The sequence below is a fragment of the Amia ocellicauda genome, chromosome 1, assembly GCF_036373705.1.
Source record: "Amia ocellicauda isolate fAmiCal2 chromosome 1, fAmiCal2.hap1, whole genome shotgun sequence".
Lineage (NCBI taxonomy): Eukaryota > Metazoa > Chordata > Actinopteri > Amiiformes > Amiidae > Amia > Amia ocellicauda.
Window position 1 is genome coordinate 63,695,475 of NC_089850.1, and position 17,152 is coordinate 63,712,626.

General features: G+C 55.2%; 2 protein-coding genes across 2 annotated transcripts in view; both read right to left on the bottom strand.

The window, feature by feature from the left end:
* Positions 1–1,303: 1,303 nt before the first annotated feature.
* On the bottom strand, positions 1,304–11,077 carry LOC136758394 (uncharacterized). The gene is made up of 2 exons (XM_066712695.1): positions 10,182–11,077; positions 1,304–8,591 (listed from the first exon to the last, which is right to left on the bottom strand). Exon 2 carries the CDS (start codon positions 7,969–7,971, stop codon positions 1,987–1,989), a length of 5,985 nt encoding a protein of 1,994 aa, XP_066568792.1. The 5' UTR covers positions 7,972–8,591; positions 10,182–11,077; the 3' UTR covers positions 1,304–1,986.
* A 1,660-nt stretch (positions 11,078–12,737) lies between these two features.
* Positions 12,738–17,152, bottom strand: part of shisa7a (shisa family member 7a) — a 28,349-nt gene continuing 23,934 nt past the window's right edge. Inside the window, exon 8 of the mRNA XM_066712708.1 lies at positions 12,738–17,147. Within this exon, the coding sequence (XP_066568805.1) occupies positions 16,553–17,147 (595 nt within the window). The 3' untranslated portion in view covers positions 12,738–16,552. The remainder of the gene's footprint in view (positions 17,148–17,152) is intronic.

The following is a 17,152-nucleotide window of genomic DNA, read 5'->3' on the forward strand; positions in this document are numbered from 1 at the left end:
TACTGCACTGTTACTACAGCCCCCTATTGTAACAGCACTACTCTACTGCACTGTTACTACAGCCCCCTATTGTAACAGCACTACTCTACTGCACTGTTACTACATCCCCCTACTGTAACACTATTCTACTACACTGTTACTACATCCACCTATTGTAACAGCACTACTCTACTGCACTGTTACTACAGCCCCCTATTGTTACAGCACTACTCTACTGCACTGTTACTACAGCCCCCTATTGTTACAGCACTCTACTGCACTGTTACTACAGCCCCCTATTGTAACAGCACTACTCTACTGCACTGTTACTACAGCCCCCTATTGTTACAGCACTACTCTACTGCACTGTTACTATAGCCCCCTACTGTAACAGTATTCTACTACACTGTTACTACAGCCCCCTATTGTTACAGCACTACTCTACTGCAGTTACTACAGCCCCTATTGTAACAGCACTATTCTACTGCACTGTTACTACAGCCCCATATTGTAACAGCACTACTCTACTGCACTGTTACTACAGCCCCCTACTGTAACACTATTCTACTACACTGTTACTACAGCCCCCTATTGTTACAGCACTACTCTACTGCACTGTTACTACAGCCCCCTATTGTAACAGCACTACTCTACTGCACTGTTACTACAGCCCCCTATTGTTACAGCACTACTCTACTGCACTGTTACTATAGCCCCCTACTGTAACAGTATTCTACTACACTGTTACTACAGCCCCCTATTGTTACAGCACTACTCTACTGCAGTTACTACAGCCCCTATTGTAACAGCACTATTCTACTGCACTGTTACTACAGCCCCATATTGTAACAGCACTACTCTACTGCACTGTTACTACAGCCCCCTACTGTAACACTATTCTACTACACTGTTACTACAGCCCCCTATTGTTACAGCACTACTCTACTGCACTGTTACTACAGCCCCCTATTGTAACAGCACTACTCTACTGCACTGTTACTACAGCCCCCTATTGTAACAGCACTACTCTACTGCACAGACTATTGTAGTATTCACACAATAGTTAATCCACAGAAAGGAGCAGTTTCCAGGTGTCTGAACTTTAGTGTTACTATAAACAGCACCTCTTCCAGTTAGTTGTCTACTACTGCCACCTAGTGGACACAGCAATACATACAAGCATTTACAGTGTGCATACTAATACCACACTATTGTACACATACATCTGTAGGAGGCACTGTACTAACACACACACACTATTGTATATACACACCTGTACTACACTATACACTTTCCATACACACAAAAATCCCAAAAGACCAAACATTTTTTGTAACAATTTTATTCAATTTTAGCAGAAGTCTGCAAACAAATAATTTCATTTTTAATAACGTTCTGGTTGTTTCTGTTCTTCTCTCCGCGGTGACAGGCGATAAAATACTAAAAACGCATGTTTCATGATTCTTATTTGTTTTGTCATTTGATCCGGTTTCTTTTTAGGAAAAGAAGGGGAAAACAGGTTCATAATAATAATAATAATAATAATAATAATAATAATAATAATAATAATAGTAGAAATAATAACAACAACAATAATCATTATAAAACAGTAGAGTTTGCGACTCCAGTCACGGGAGGGAGGCGTCGGAATTGTCCATTTTTAAAAATTAATTAACACTTTCAAGCGGAGCCCCTCACCCCCCCACCCAATCACAGCAACAGTACAAAGAGAAGTGAAAGGGCTGATAGGAAATAAAACTAAAATCAGCATCGTCATAATATTGTGATAAAAATAGAAACAGGTTTTCACAACTGTACAGCCTGTCCTCCCGGCGGGCCTCGCTCTGCTGCCTCCGAGTGCCCAGCCGGTCTGGCGGTCACCCCCATCTGTGTGCCGCCGGTGCTGTGCGGAGCGAGAGAGAGGCCAGTCCATCCATCGCTCTCTCCGTAGAGGCGTCTCCTCTCTGTCTCTCGGTCAGTCAGGGGCCACACAAGCCTCCTCCTCCCTCAGCGCCGCTCCCCCAGCGCCTGCGCTCCTTCCATCCTCCTTGTCCTGCGTTTGTGGGGGGGTCTGCTCCGCCTCGCCCCGGCGCCGCCCCCCGCTCCCCGGCACACGACCCCGTGTCTCTTCAACAGAGTCTGGTTCCAGAACCTGGAGGGGCAGTGGGGGCAGGAGAACGAGCCCTGGCATAGGTGGTGCCAGCGGTGGGCCAGTGCTGAGAGGAAGCGGCGCGAGAGGTGGCCGCACACCGGACACTTGAGTCTGGAGGATGAGGAGGAGCCGGGGGGAGGGGGGGGTGGGTGGCGCAGGGCTCTGTGCACCAGGAGGGCGGACTGAAGGGGGTAGGTGGTCCTGGGGCAAATGGGGCATGGGAATCGTTTCCGCTGGGCGGCCGCCACCCGGGCTCGCTTCCGATTGGCCGAGCCCCCGGCCGCCACCCCTTTCCTGGCTCTCCAATTGGCCGCGGCCGGCAGGCCCCTCCCCCCCACGCTCTGGCTGTTGCTCTTCTTGAGTCTCATGGTGAGCAGCAGCTTGGGCTGCGCCTCCCTGCTGCCTCCCTCGCCGCCCTCCTTCTTCTCCTTCCTGCGTTTCTTCTTCTTCTTCTTCTTCTTCCTCCTGCTCCGCTCCTCGCTGCTGACCGGCGCATCGCTCTGCGGCGGCTCAGTGGAGGAGAGTGGCGGGGGGGCAGGGGGCGCCGGGGGAGGGGGCTGCAGGAAGGCCGTGTGCGACAGGGAGGAGGCAGGCGGGGGAGGCAGGAGGAAGAGGGGGTGCAGGGGAGGGGGGGGCGGCTGCTGGGCCTGGAGGAGGGGGGTGGGGGGCGAGGAGTACGGGGAGGGCTCCGCTTTGCCCACCGCCCCCCCGCCCGCCTCGGTGGAGGAGGAGGAGGAGGGGGCAGCATGCTGGAGCAGGGAGGAAGTCGCCTCCCCGCCCCCCCCACTCGAGGGCGGCGCTTCAGGGACATAGAAGAGGGAGGCGAAGCCAGCGGGGGGGGGGGAGAGTGTGCTGGCGGCAGCGGAGGGGGGAGAAGAAGAGCTCAGAGCAGACAGCGAGGAGGAGGAGGAGGAGGAGGAGGGGTGGGCAGACGAGCCTGGCGCTCCTGAAGAGGAGGGGGCGGGGCCCAGCTGGAGCAGAGCATTGGTGGCTGCCTCATTCTCAGACTGGCCGGCCGAGCAGCTCCCACCGGCGCTCCCCGCATTCCCGGCGCCACGCGCCAGGCCGTGCTGAGACAGCCGGTGCCGGGTCAGGCTGTTGGAGTAGGCGAAGGCCTTGCCGCACACGTCGCAGCAGAACAGCCGCTCCCCCGAGGCCCCGGCCCCGCCCCCTCCGGCCGCGTGCACCGTCTGGTGGTGGGCGGAGAGGTGGAAGTGGTGGCGAAAGGACTTCCAGCAGATGGCGCAGGTGTAGAGTCTGGGAGGGGGAGCAGGCGGTGGGGAGCTGAGGTTGAGGCCGGACAGGTGCTGGGTGGTGGCGGATGAGGAGGAGGAGGAGGACGGGGTGGCGTTCTTGTCCTGGTAGGTGGTGAAGTACGAGTCGGGGTCCTCGGGCTGGTGGCTGCCACCGCCGCCGCTGCTGCTGTTGTTGCTGCTGTTCTGGACCCCTGCCGCTGCCCCGTCCCCGAAGTCCTTCTGGTGCAGCTTGCCGTGCCGCTTGAGGCTCTGCGCGTAGCCAAAGTCCTTGCCACAGAGGCCGCAGCGGTAGTTCTTCTCGCCGCTGTGCACCGTGCGGTGCTTGGACAGGTGGAAGGCCTCACGGAAGTGCTTGCCGCAGACGGGGCAGCGGTGTGGCTTCTCCCCGGTGTGGATGCGGTCGTGCCGGCGCAGCGTCTCTCGCCGGGTGAAGCCGCGGCCGCACACGCTGCACAGGAACAGCCGCTCGCCCGGTGCCCCGGCCGCGCCCTCCCCGTGTCCCAGGAGGCCGTGCTGTGCAGGCCGCCTCCTGCCCCCGCCCGCCTCGCCGGGCTCGCGCTTGGGCCGGGGTTTGCGCGGTCGCTTGGGTTTTCCGCTGGGGCACAGCACGGCAGGGGAGGGGGAGGAGGAGGAGGCAGTGAGGGTGGCCACCGTGGCCGTGCCCACCCCCAGGGCCCCGCCGCCCACCCCTTCCTCCCCCGGGCCTCCTCTGTAGCCCTTCTCCAGGCCCGACGTGGAGGACGGCCCGCCGCCGCCCCCGAGGGCCGCCAGCCCCAGGTTGCCCAGCAGGCCCCCAATGATGTCCCTCCTGTCCTCTCCGCGGCCTCCACCTCCTGTGCCTGTCCCCGGGCCCCCGCCCAGCTCCCCAGGCAGGCAGGCGGCGGCGATGGCGGAGATGGCACTGTTGACTGAACTGGTGACATCATCCTCAGCCTCGTCCAGCAGCGAGGACAGGGGCAGGTGCGGCGGCTGTGGCTGTTGGTGGTGGTGGTGGTGGTTCTGGCTCGGCGGGTGGGGGTGCAGAGTGGGGGCCAGGGGGGCTTTGCGCAGAGAGAGGGCCCCCCCTGCCCCTGCGCTCGCACCGGCGTCGGCCCCGGTATAGACGGACGAGGCCACGGAGACGGGGGGGCGTTTGTATTCTCTGTTGTAGCCGTGGAACCCAGAGGAGGAGGAGGCGGAGGAGGACGAGGGCGCGGCTGAGGAGGAGGAGGAGGAGACCGGGTAGTGGCGTGGGCGGCCAAAATCAACCGCGTACTTAGTCTCCGCGCCCTTCCCCCCTCCTCCAAACAGAGCCTCGCACACCGCGGGGCCCATCTTCTCGTCCTCCTCCTCCTCCTCCTCGCCCTCCTCCTCCTCGCCCTCCTCTACCTTCCCATAGACCCCCAGCCCCGCCGCTTGGAACTCCAGGATCTCCATCATGCCCTGCTGCTGCTGCTGCTGCTGCCGCCCCGCTTTCCGCCCGTAGCGCCCGTCGCTGCCGATCGTGAGCGCAGAGCCGCTCCCGGCAGCGTTTGGTGCAGCACCGGTCGGCGCACTACCTCCGGAGTTGCGCCGGGCCCCACGGGGCGGCTTCCCGCAGTTGCCGGAGGCGGCGTGGTTGAGAAGGGAGGTGGACTCGCGGAAGCAGCGCCCGCAGGCCGGACAGCGGTATGGCTTGTCCTCGTGGATCTTCTCGTGCCGGGTGAGCGACTCCCGGCGGTTGAAGGAGCGCTGGCACACCGGGCACACAAAGGGCCGCGCCCCTGAGTGGATGACCCCGTGCTGCAGGAGGTGGCCCCTCTTCTTGAAGCCTTTGCCGCAGTCAGGGCAGCGATGGGCTTTCTCGGGGCTGGGGCAGGAGGAAGAGGGGGCGGCCTGGGGGGCCGCAGGGGGTGCTGGTTGCTGCTGCTGTTGCTGCTGTTGTTGTTGTTGTTGTTGTTGTTGTTGTTGTTGTTGTTGTTGTTGTTGTTGTTGTTGTTGCTGCTGCTGCTGCTGCTGCTGCTGCTGCTGGGGAAGGTGGTGGGACAGAGGGTGGGGGAGGTGGGGGTAGGGGTGGGACAGCTGGGCGTGGGGCTCTTGAGTGGAGTGCGGGAGGCTGCTGCTGCCGCCGGCACCACCCGCCTCGCCACCCGCGCCCCCCCCAAGGCCATGTGTGCGCAGGTGCCTCCGCAGGCTGGAAAGGTGGGTGAAGGTCTTGCCGCACTCCCCGCAGTGGTATAGGGGCTCTGGCTCGGCCTGCAGCTGGGATGGGGTGGAGGTTGAGGGGGCGGGGGGGGCAGAGGAGGTCGGGGGAGGGGGCTGCTGGGGCCCCAGGCCGGCCTCCACTTTGGGTGCCGTCTGGTTGGCCACCAGGACCGAGGCAGCGGCAGAAGAGGAGGAAGAGGAGACGATGGAGGAAGAGGTTGAGGAGGATGAGGAGGAAGAGGAGGACGAGGAGGAAGTCGGGTCCCCGCCTCCCAGGCTGTCCGATTGGCTGGTGGCGGGGGCGTGGTCGGAGCCGTGGCCAGCCGAGCTGTGGCCGTCCGCTTTCCTCTGGGGCAAGTAGCCCGCCATCGCTTTCTTCCTCCTCCCTCCTCCTCCTCCTCCTCCTCCTCCACTCCCACCGCCTCCTCCTCCGCTATCCCCCTTCCCGTCGTCCTTAGCCAGGGTGAGGTGCAGGGGCAGGGGCAGCGCCAGACCGGCGGCCACTTCCTGTTGCATGAGGGAGGCCAGCTGGTTGGACGAGAGCACCGGGATGCCCTGGAAGTCAAAGGCGCCCAGAGGGGAGCTCTGCGAGGGCAGCGGTGGTGGGGCCGAGGACACGGATGCGTGGGGCGGCGGGGGCGCATGCGGGCCGCCGGGGTGGCCGTGGGAGTGGGGGTGGGACAGGGCGTGCGGGTGGGTGTGGGAGAGGGCGTGGGGGTGGGCGTGGGGGTGGGAGAGGGCGTGCGGGTGGGACAGGGCGTGGGGGTGGGCCAGGGAGTGTGGGTGCCCATGGGCCGAAAGCTGCTGCTGCTGCTGCTGCTGCTGCTGCTGCTGCTGTTGCTGCTGCTGCTGCTGCTGCTGGTGCCCGGGATGAAGGCCTGGAGGCAGGGACAAGCCCGAACTCGAGTCCCCGGCCAGACCGAGTCCTAGTGGGTGTCCGGCCCCCTGCTGCACCAAGAACTGTTCCAGGCTGGGGTTCCCAGGCACGCCGGACAGGAAGTACTGGTTGGCTGCCAGCATGCAGCTGAACTGCTGGTGAAGGTTGCGTGGATCTGATTGGCCAGCGCCAAGCAACTGGTGGCTCAAGGCCCCGCCCACAGGCCCAGAGGCGGCAGTGTTGGCGCTGCTGCCGCCGGCGCTGCTGCTGTTGTTGTTGTTGGAAGAGCTGCTAGAGGGCGAGGGGGAGGAGGAGGAGGGCGAGGGGTTGGGAACGCTGAGGCCGGGGTGCAGAGGAGGGGGAGGGGGGGGCTGGGCGGAGCCAGAACCGGAGCTGCTCCCACCACCCCCCCCGCTGCTGCTGCTGCTGCTGCCGCCCCCACTGCCGCTGCCTCCCCCTCCTGCCCCACTACCACCACCGCTACCACTGCCTCCCCCTCCTCCACTCCCTCCCGCTCCCCCGGATGCTCCACCCGAACCACCCACAAAATGCTCGAAGCGGCCTCCCACCCCTCCAAGGTGTCCCAGCTGCTCCTGGGCGAGGGCAGCGGCGTCCGCAGGGTGGAAAGAACGCAGGAACTGAGGGTAGGCGGCCGCCACGCTGCTGGGCCCCAAACCAATGCTACTGCCGCTACTGCTGCTGCTGCCACCGCCCCCCCCACCGCTGCTGCTGCTGCTGCTGCTCATCTTGGACTTGCGGGAGCTCTGCGAAGGGGAGGAGGAAGACGAGGTGGCGGCGGATGAGGAGGAGACGGGCAGCGGGGGGGGGGGCGGGGCATTCATCTTGGCGAAGATGGAGGAGGAGTCAGAGAAGGGGCTCCCGCGGGACAGCTGCAGCGAGCCCAGGCCCAGGCCGGACAGAAGCGCCCCGGGGGGCTCGCCCTGCGCCGCCGAGGATGGGGGCGGCGCCGCCTGGAGCTGCTGCTGGAGGAGCTGCTGCTGCTGCTGCTGGAGCTGCTGCTGCTGCTGTTGGAGTTGCTGCTGCTGCTGCTGCTGGAGCTGCTGCTGCTGCTGCTGCTGTTGCCTGTCGAGGCCCAGGCTGGCCTTGAATGAGTGTCCCTGGTGGCCGCTCAGCATCTCCAGGATGTCCATGGAGTACTTCCCGAACTGGAACATTTCCCAGTCCGAGACGGAGGGCGGGGGGGGCGGCGGCGCAGGCGCCGGGGCGGGGGGCACGTGGGCGAGGGCGTGGGGGTGGTGCGGGTGGTGCGGGTGGTGCGGGTGGTGGTGTGCGTGGGGATGGGAGAGGTGCGGGTGGGGGTGGTGGGGGAGGGGCAGGGTCGCGGCCGAGGAGGTGGCGATGATGATCCCCCCGCTGCTGCCGATGACCCTGGAGGAAGAGGAGGAAGAGGAAGAAGTGGAGGAGGACCTGGAGGTGCGCTCTCCCGAGTTGCTGCCGCTGCCGTTACTGCTGCCGCTGCCCCCCCCTCCTCTCCCGCTCCCTCCCGCTGATGCCGAGCGACTGCCTCCTGCCCCACTCTCCATCCACAGGAAGGACGTTGAGGGTCGGGCTCTTGCTCGCTCTGCGACCCCAGTCCCTTGCGCTTCTCTCCGGGACCAGAGCGAGCGCTGGTGGGGGCAGCTCAGCGCTGGGGCTACGGGACCTCGCTGTCCCCCGTCTAGGATGCCGGGCAGAGGTTCCTCACGTGCGGCTCCAGTCTATAAACCCCGGCCGGCCCGCAGATCTCTCCTGCTCTCGCTCACTCTGGTCTGGGAACCGGTCTGGCAGGTCCAGTCACTGTCATCAGTAAGACCCACAGCACACTGCACTGCTGTGAAGAGGACAGTCAATCGTGGACGTGTGCGTCTGTCTATGTCTCCACAGCTCTGGACTGCCTGCTGCTGGTTTTTGTGTGTCTGCTAGAGCAACTCAGTTTTGTGGGAGTCTGTCTATCTGTCTGTCCGTCCGTCCGTCCGTCCGTCCGTCCGTCTCCAGTCAACACAGTGCTAACCGTCTGTGTGTCTTTTGTGTGTCTGTTGTGGACGTAGAATCTGTTTTCTCTGTCTTCCTTGCCGCTCCAAATCCCTCGGTCCTTTCCTTCCCTTTGTCCTCCAGGAGGGAGGATATGGCTGCTCGCTCCCTCTCTCTCTCTCTCTCTCTGATTCTGGAACAAAAGACAGGGCAGAAGGGCAGGTCAGTTTATTTATGACACGTCTCTCTGGTTTTGCTTGGATAATACAGTACAGCTCAGTCCTCTACTATACTGTATGGACAGTACAGCAATGGAGTATTGTACAGTACAGTACCAGTAATGTGTACTGTGGGGCATGGCACTAATGTGTTGTGTACTGTACTGGAATGGTTTTGTGTACTTTGACTTATTACTAAAGCGTACTGTACCATGCATGTGTACTTTAGTGTTTTGGGTAATATATTGTGTAGGTCTAGTGTTTGTGTACTGAATTGTACTGTAGTGTGTGTACTCTATTGTATGGTGTTTTGTGCAGTGTGTAGACTGTAGTCTGTAGTAAATATGGTACTATTTTGTGCAGTGCTCTGCAGTATGTGTACTCTACTGTATTGTATGGTGTTTCATGTAGTTAGTAGACTGTGGTATATACTGTACTACTACAGTACCAAGACTGACCTCTGAATACTAATACTAATTTGTTAATTATTGTAATTAACAGAAATATTACACCAAACGTTGGACTGCACATTTACACACACTGAACACACAGGTGGACATTGATTATTGTCTACTGTTGCACTTTTGTACAGAACTGCTCATTTTTAATGTTCCTCTTTAATGATTTTAAGAGTAATTGAATTGTATTGATATATTGTGTGTGTGTGTTGTATGACTGTCTCTGTAATACAACTACCACTATAACTCTTGCTACAGCAGCAACTACCACTATCACCACATATAATAATCCTGATCACTTGAAAGTGTAGGAGGAAGTGTGTGTGTCGGCCTCTCACACTCCTGTCAGTAGTGTAACGGGAGTGAAATCGGTGTTGCACTGTCTTGCCCCCTGTGATCATGATGACAGAAGTGCGAAGTGTGTAGCGATTCATCACCACAACGACAGGAAACACGACAACAGCAGCATCCTGCCCCACTGATGTAACAATATTCAGAGCACTGTTTTGAGTAGTAATAACATGATACTGTCAATTACAACTAATTATCCCACTGATGCAGGTTTCACTTCCGATAATAACAGTAATTTAATTTAGGGTGTTAATAGCGTTAATACAGGTAAATATGTCAAAATAACAATAGTATACAGTATATTATGGCAGTGCCCCAACCCTGGCCCTGGAGGAGCCCCTACCCTGCAGGTTTTTGTTCCAACCGAGCTCTCAATTACTTAATTGAACCCTTAATTTAACACATTTCCTAAATCAGAGCCTTTTCATTATTTTAAACAATAGGGGTTTTAAAATAAGTTAAACAAATGCATACAGAAAATATTAAAGAACCAATTATTTTATTACAGTTTAAAAAGTCAAGTCTAAGCAGATTTATTCAATTAAGGGTTCAATTAAGTAACTGTGAGCTCGGATGGAACAAAACCCAGCTGGGCCAGGACCCCGACCCCAGCATTATAGCTCGCCAACACAGCCATCACTACTGAAGATGACAATAGTATATTATTGTTTTAGTTATACCTCGTACTACATACGGATCTTCTACTGCGACAACAACAACAGCAGCAGCGGCGGCGGCCGTCAGCGCAGCTCTTACCTGACGGCGTTACTCGGGTGTTGCGAGTTCACACTGATCCGACGGACAACCGCGCGTTTCCCCTCTGAAGGGCCGGATATCGGAGCCCGTCCCCTCCGTCCCCTCCGTCCGCTCCGTCCCCTCCGTCCCCTCCGTCCGCTCCGTCCCCGACTCGGGCGAGCGCGATCCCGTTGCGGAGTAACGGTACTGACTGTGAAGCGGCGACGCGGCCTACAGGCGGACAGGCGCCGTGGCTCGAGTCTCGCAGAAGGCGCTCCGCACACACGGGCGGCGGGGAAACGCCGGCACAATGTCACACGGAAGACTCGGCCGCTCTTCGGATCGGAGTCGCGGTTCTGATCGGGCCTGGCTGAGACGGGATGGAAGGCCCGTCCAGTGCGAGACACCGGGGCGCCGGCCAGAGCCGTCAGTGGCGCTGGGCGGGAACAGGCGCCATGTCGCTTCGCTCCGCTGCTCAGTCCATCACGACTCCTCTCGGGAACTAAAAGCCTCCGACTGCTGCTGCCGCTGCCGCCGCCGTGTCTCCCCCGGCCTGCCCGCGCCCCATCCGCCGCTCTCGCCCCGCGGCCCCTCGCTCTGCCCCTGCCCGAGCCCCAGTCCGCGCTTCCTGCCGGGCTCACACTGACGGGTAGGCCATAGCCGCGCTCTCCGCCTCCGTCCCGGACCGTCCGCTGGCGGCCGCTCGCTGGTGGATGGGTTTATTATTCGGTGTGTGTTGCGCGGCTCTTTGGGTCGCTCTTCGCCCGGTGAGTCTGTCTCGCTGCTACGGGTTTTCCTCGCTGAGCTCCGGCGGGTCGCAGTTTTACGTCGGCCGACAATTTGCGCTTCTTCCTCCGGGAGCCGAGTCAGTGCGCGCCCCCCCGCTGTCTGTGTGTCGGCCTGGACTTCCGGCCTGCCCTCCCGCAACCAAGAACTTCCGGGCCCGGGTGTTACAGGTTAAAGGCTCCGGCGTCAAACCCCGAGTTAAACAACTAATAGGTTCCCAATGATACCACCACCACTACTATTCCTGTTATTATTAAACTACCTTTGTTGCGGTATTTTACACACTAACATTGTACTACATGTACTGTACAAATGCATTGCACCCAATAAAGCCTATATTACTGTTACTCCTTTCAATACTACTACTATTGTTATTTTGTTGTGATTTTTTGTGGTCTCATTGTACACCTCACATACTTTTCACAGATTCCACTTTAGTCATAAACTACACTTCCTCCTAGATGTGATCTACAGCGACCTAGAACTAGAATACCACATAGAAGATGGGAAGATGAAATTATAAAGTTGTAGATCGAAGCGTGTGTATATATATATATATATATATATATATATAATGTATGCTAGACATGGGTTATGTAACTGGCGAAATAAAACTACTGTAGGGTCAGAGCTATTTCTGTGACTGGGCACTTGAGGGCGCTGTAGCCACTTCAGAAAGAAAGAGCGGAGAGGAGTCGTCCCTGGCGTAGTTACTGCGGAGTCATTAGGGTTAAGTCAGTCAATTAAAGTACATGACACAACACTACACTCTATTTCACTACACTTCAGTGTAACCCACTGCTCTGCCTGTACATTTGGCAAACAACACAACATAATTCTGCCACAGAACTCATTAAGAATGACGAGACTTTATATTTTTTCTGCTTTTATTATTAATCAGTTTAGTTTTTTTGTCATCAATAGGTCGTCATGTTACAAACTTAGGTGGTTACCATGGCAACCCCATTACCTGACCCAAATTTGCGTGTGTGTGTGTGGGGGGGGTGGGGGCAGTACAGAGGCAGAGGGGCAGAGATCCCCTCCCTCCATCTCTCCTCCTCCCTCCCCACATCACTCTCTCGGCTGACATGCTATAAAACACAGGGAACAGGCTCATTTGCTGCACACTTTCCCCACTGCACTAACAACAACAACAACAACAACAACACGGACAGTAATAATGATGGTGGGCTCTGCAATGGAGAGCGGGGGGACACGTGAGCTCGCAGCACTGGGCTGTGTTCATTGCTATGAAGCTCACACTGAGAGCATGGGGCTGCCCCAGTGGCCCCTGAATGCCCCTGCAGTTAAGACACAATAATAATAATAATAATAATAATAATAATAATAATAATCATAAATCTGCCCACCTGCGCCCCCTTCAGCTGAATCAGTAATGTACAGACCGCTGTACCACCACAGAACTGAGCAGAGGGGCGCTGTTCACAGGCACTTCCATTGGGCAGGACTGTCCGCCATATGTCCTGCAGGGTCACTGACTGGACTGGACTGGACTGTAATTACAACTGGCTGTCTCTTTAATATGCTGAACAGAAGTGTAGTGGGGAAGATGTTAAGAAAATGAACCAAAATTAAAACACCCCCCAACCCCTCTCCACAACCCAGAATGAAAACTGAACAATTTTTAAAAAGAGCGCACGCACACACACACACACACACAAAATAATCCACTGTAAAAAATGTATTTTTTTAAATCAATCAATTGTAAATCAGAGACTGGAGAATAATTTTGACAAAGAGAAAAATAATAATAAACACAGAATTGATTGATTTCAATGTAAAATAAAACAGCAGAACCCTTTATTACAAACAGCTGCACAGGACCTTCAATTTCTGTTGGTTAATTAACTCTCAGCATCACCCACATTAAAGGACTCCTTCTCATTAGCGCTTTGTCAGGAAGTCGGCATCCCATAATAATTAAAGACACTGGTATCATTTCTGTACTTGTTCTCAAACACTCACACTCACAGACAGAGACAGATAGCCACACTCACACTCAGACACACAGACACAGACACACACACTCACAGACAGACAGATACACTCACACAGACACATGGAAGCAGGCACAGACAGACACACACGCAAAGACACAGGCACACTATGACATCATACTGGTGGCGCGGTGACATCATCACAGCTGGCCATGACATCATCAAATTGATTCCATTTTTGCTCTAGTCATTCTTCTTGCTTTGTATGTTAAACAATTACATTTATATATATATATATATATATATATATATATATATATATATATATATATAAACTCTTTCATTTCATTATACAAAGATTTTAAATTCATCAGCAAATGTTTGATATTTAAACCCAGGACAGAAATCTCACAAGAAAAAACATAAATATAACAATTATTAATAATAATAATAATAATAATAATAATAATAATAATAATGATATTAATAATAGCAACAATAATAATAACAACAACAATAAGAAGAAACACAGATGTTCTCATAGAATGAACAGGAAGATTGTCTGTACCAAAAATTCCACCTCTCCGGAATCTCTTGCCGGCCAATCATCTTGTGCAGCCGGGAAGGGGGAGGGAGGGGGCAGAAAGAGAAAGAGCAAGAGAGAGAGGGGCAGAGAGAGAATGGAGCTCTCTGGTTGGCTAGGTAGACTAAAATAGACAGACACACTCTCTTTCCCTCTCTCTCAATTCTAATTCAGATTCTCTCTCCCTGGGGGCACGAGACCGGCGGTCACTTGGCTCCAGCTCTTTCATGGGGGGTGGAGAGGGTCGAACAGCGGTCCACTTTCTGGGAATGGCTTCCCTTCCTCGGTCAGTCATGGAGAGTGCCAGAGTCGCAGCCTGGCTCAGCGCAGTACAGTCAGTCAATCAGGACAGGTTTAGTTGAGTGGCCAATATTCCCTGGCCTGTAGAACTCCTGTAGAAAATCTTTTGCCCCCTCCCTCTTCCTTTTCCCTTCTTCAGTCATTTCCATGTCCCTTCAACATCAGCACAAAAAGGTTGTAGCATCCTCATTTCCCTTTTATGCTGTTTGTTTTTCAATCATTCTTTCTTCCCCCCTCTCAGTCCCAGTCTCTCTGGATCCCCCCCCACCACCACACACTCAGTCAGTCACTGTTTGTAACACAGAGTAGTCTGTTTCAGTGTACAAGTATTGAAAAAGCACAAAATACAATCTCATCATTACTCGTTCTCCAAAAATGTGCCTTCCATTGGCTTCTGTTACACAGCACACATACACACATGCACACACACACACGCGCACACACCCTTCAGGATCACAGAGGCTGAGCTATACGCTTGTGTAGGTAGAGAGTTCTCCACAAGGTTTTACATTCCTCAATGTGTTTCTCTTTGATGTTCTAGAGGCAGTGTGACATTGTGTTCTTGTACTACAGTCCATAGTTCTGTATGCGTGTGTGTTTTGGGGTGGTGGGGGAGGAATTCTCCTATCATTACACCCCTCCCACCTCCTCTCTCCATCTCCCCTACCAAGATGGCAGAAGGGACAGGCCAGGGTGGTCACAGGAAGTAGGAGAGTACAATCAGAAAGAGGGGGTGGGTTTAGTGTGTGTCATAGGGCCAAACTGTGGCGCACTTCTGTCCCTCCCACTTCCCCTCCCAATTTTTCCCTCCAGTATGTGTTCACTTCCTGTTTCTGTCAACAACATTAGAAAAGTATCCTCATCCAATCAGAGACCAGAGTCAGTGTTGACTGACAAGAGGAATCGTCCAATTAGGTCCTGTAGTATGATTTTCTTTTACTACACACACAACTTAATTACCCGTTGTCCGATCCGCATCCTCCAAAACACTTACTGACAGCTGTCTTTATCCAATGAGGCGTGTGCCAAGGCTGGGGGTGGGGTTAGCATCCTCACCCACTCAGGTCTCCAATGAGAGAGTCATGATGTGTTGTGTTGTGTTGTGTGTACTTGCTGGCTGGAATGGCAGTGCTAGTTAGTTCCTGGTCAATGGATAAAAACCTTGTTGAATCAGAATGCACAGAAAGCAATGATTGATGGCTGTATGGTCCAATCAGGCGCATGCAAATACAGTCCCTTGTAAACATCTGTCTCATCCAAGAGAGAGGAGTGAGTGACAGCTGCCTTGTCCAGTCAGAAGTGCTGAAGAGCCGCTTTAGAGCCCTTTCACAGTCTCCTCGTTCTATCAGGTGCTCAAAAGGCAGCGTCCAGGACAGGAGCCACCTCTTGTTTAAAGACAGTCTGAAGTTCAAACGTTCCTCACCCAATCACAGAGAGCACTGACTGACAGCTGACTCAACCAACTGGTGCCTCACAATACTGTCTCCGGTTCAGTGGGTCTCTGGCAAAAGCCCTTATGCAATCAAGAGTCACAGACAGCAGTGATTGACAGCTGCTTTCTCCAGTCAGGGTTGTATGTCTGTGTGTGCGTGCGAGAGTGAGCAGCCAGTCTCGGCCAATCAAGAGTCTCAGAGAGCAATGACTGATGCCTGCGTTGTCCAATCAAGTGAGGGTAAGAGGATTGTAGAGGCACTCTGAAGATTGCTGCCACCTCCTTGTCCAATCGGAGAGAGTAGTGATTGACAGCTGTATCACAGACACTGAAAGTTCCCCCCACCAGCGAAAGTCCCTGGTCCAAACAGAGCTCTCAGGGAGCAGTGAGTGACAGTTGTTACATTCAATCCAATGTCAGGAGCATCACTGTCAGAGTTAGCATGACCCATAGCATCCCATTGCCAGTGTCAGTCTCAGCCAATCAGAAAACAGCTCATTGTTCATGTCCATCTAGGAAGCTCAAAGAAGCCAAGTGAGTGACACATGCTTTTATCCAATTACTATGAACACCGATAGACCCCTGTAGTCCAATCAAATGTTTAGCAATGAGTGACAGCTGTGTAGTCCAATCAGTTTCACTCCTTTTACTCTTACCAGCCACAGCTGTCCAATCAGCTCCACAGGAAGAGGAACATTTGCCTTTCGCCTCAGAGGAATCTTATTCTTAAGTGGGTTGCCAGGCAGTAGGGAATGGCAGCTACATTGTCCAATCGCTGAGCTCCATTCCACGCCCCTCCTCCCTGGCTCACCCAATCAGCTGCCCAGAAATAGGCAACTGAAAGCCCTTTTTTCCAATCGGCGTGGTCTAGTCCGGCCTCTCCCTGATTCTTTACAGTCCCTCTCCGTCTCTCGACCCTCCCCCCTCTTCTCTCTCCCTCTCTGTGTATATGGCTCAATAGAAGTTCAAAAGGAAATATATTAATATTTTAATCTTTAACAAAATCACAAAAGTTACATGAATATATTTTTTGTCGTTCTGTCTTTCCTACCATTCCTCTCCCTCACTCTCCCTCCCTTTCCCTTATGGCACTGGAAAATATGGCGAATTGGTTCAAAAATATGGCTGAGTCTTCAATGCGAGACAAGGACACCCTCCCTCTCTCTCCCCCTCCTGTCTTCTCTCTGCAAGGTTAATAAAAAACTCTCTACACCTCTCCTCCCTCCTTCCTCCCCTTGCCTCAATCTCTCTCCTCCTGTCCCCCAAACTCTCCCTCTCTTCAATACAAAAATTCAAAATCTCTCCCTCCCTCTCCCACCTCTCCCTCTCCCTCTCACACCGTCACCTCATTCTTACTCCCTGTCCTCAATCCTCCTCCTCCTCCTCCCCCGCCTCCTCCCCCTCCCCCTCCTCCCCCAGGTATAAAATGAAGTTGCTCAATAGTATTCTGTCTCTTAGCGGCAAAGGCCATTCGCCTCGCACTGTGACCACCCAGCGTGCCGCCCCCTCCCCCTCCCATGCCCATTCCCGCCTGCTCCACCCCCCAGCCTAGGACCCCGCCCCCTCCCATCCCAGACGAGGAAACTCCACCAATGCCCACAACCCCGCCCCCGCCCCCTCCCTGCTGCTGCTGCTGCTGCTGCTGCTGCTGCTGCTGCTGCTCTCTCCCCGACGTAGGGTGGGAGTTCATCTTGATCATGTGATGCCGGTCGAGGGAGGGCGTGGCGCACACGTTCTGCTGCGATTGGGCCTTCTGGTGGTGACTGAGGCGGGGCAAGGTGGGCGTCACCCCATAGTCCCCGCCCCCACCCCCTCCGACCACCCCCACGCCTCCTACGCCCACGTCGAAGTGGTCTGGAGACATCAGGAGTCTGTCTTGGGATTTGCGGAGCGTTGACGGCATTCCAAACCCTCCCCCTCCTCCGCCTCCACC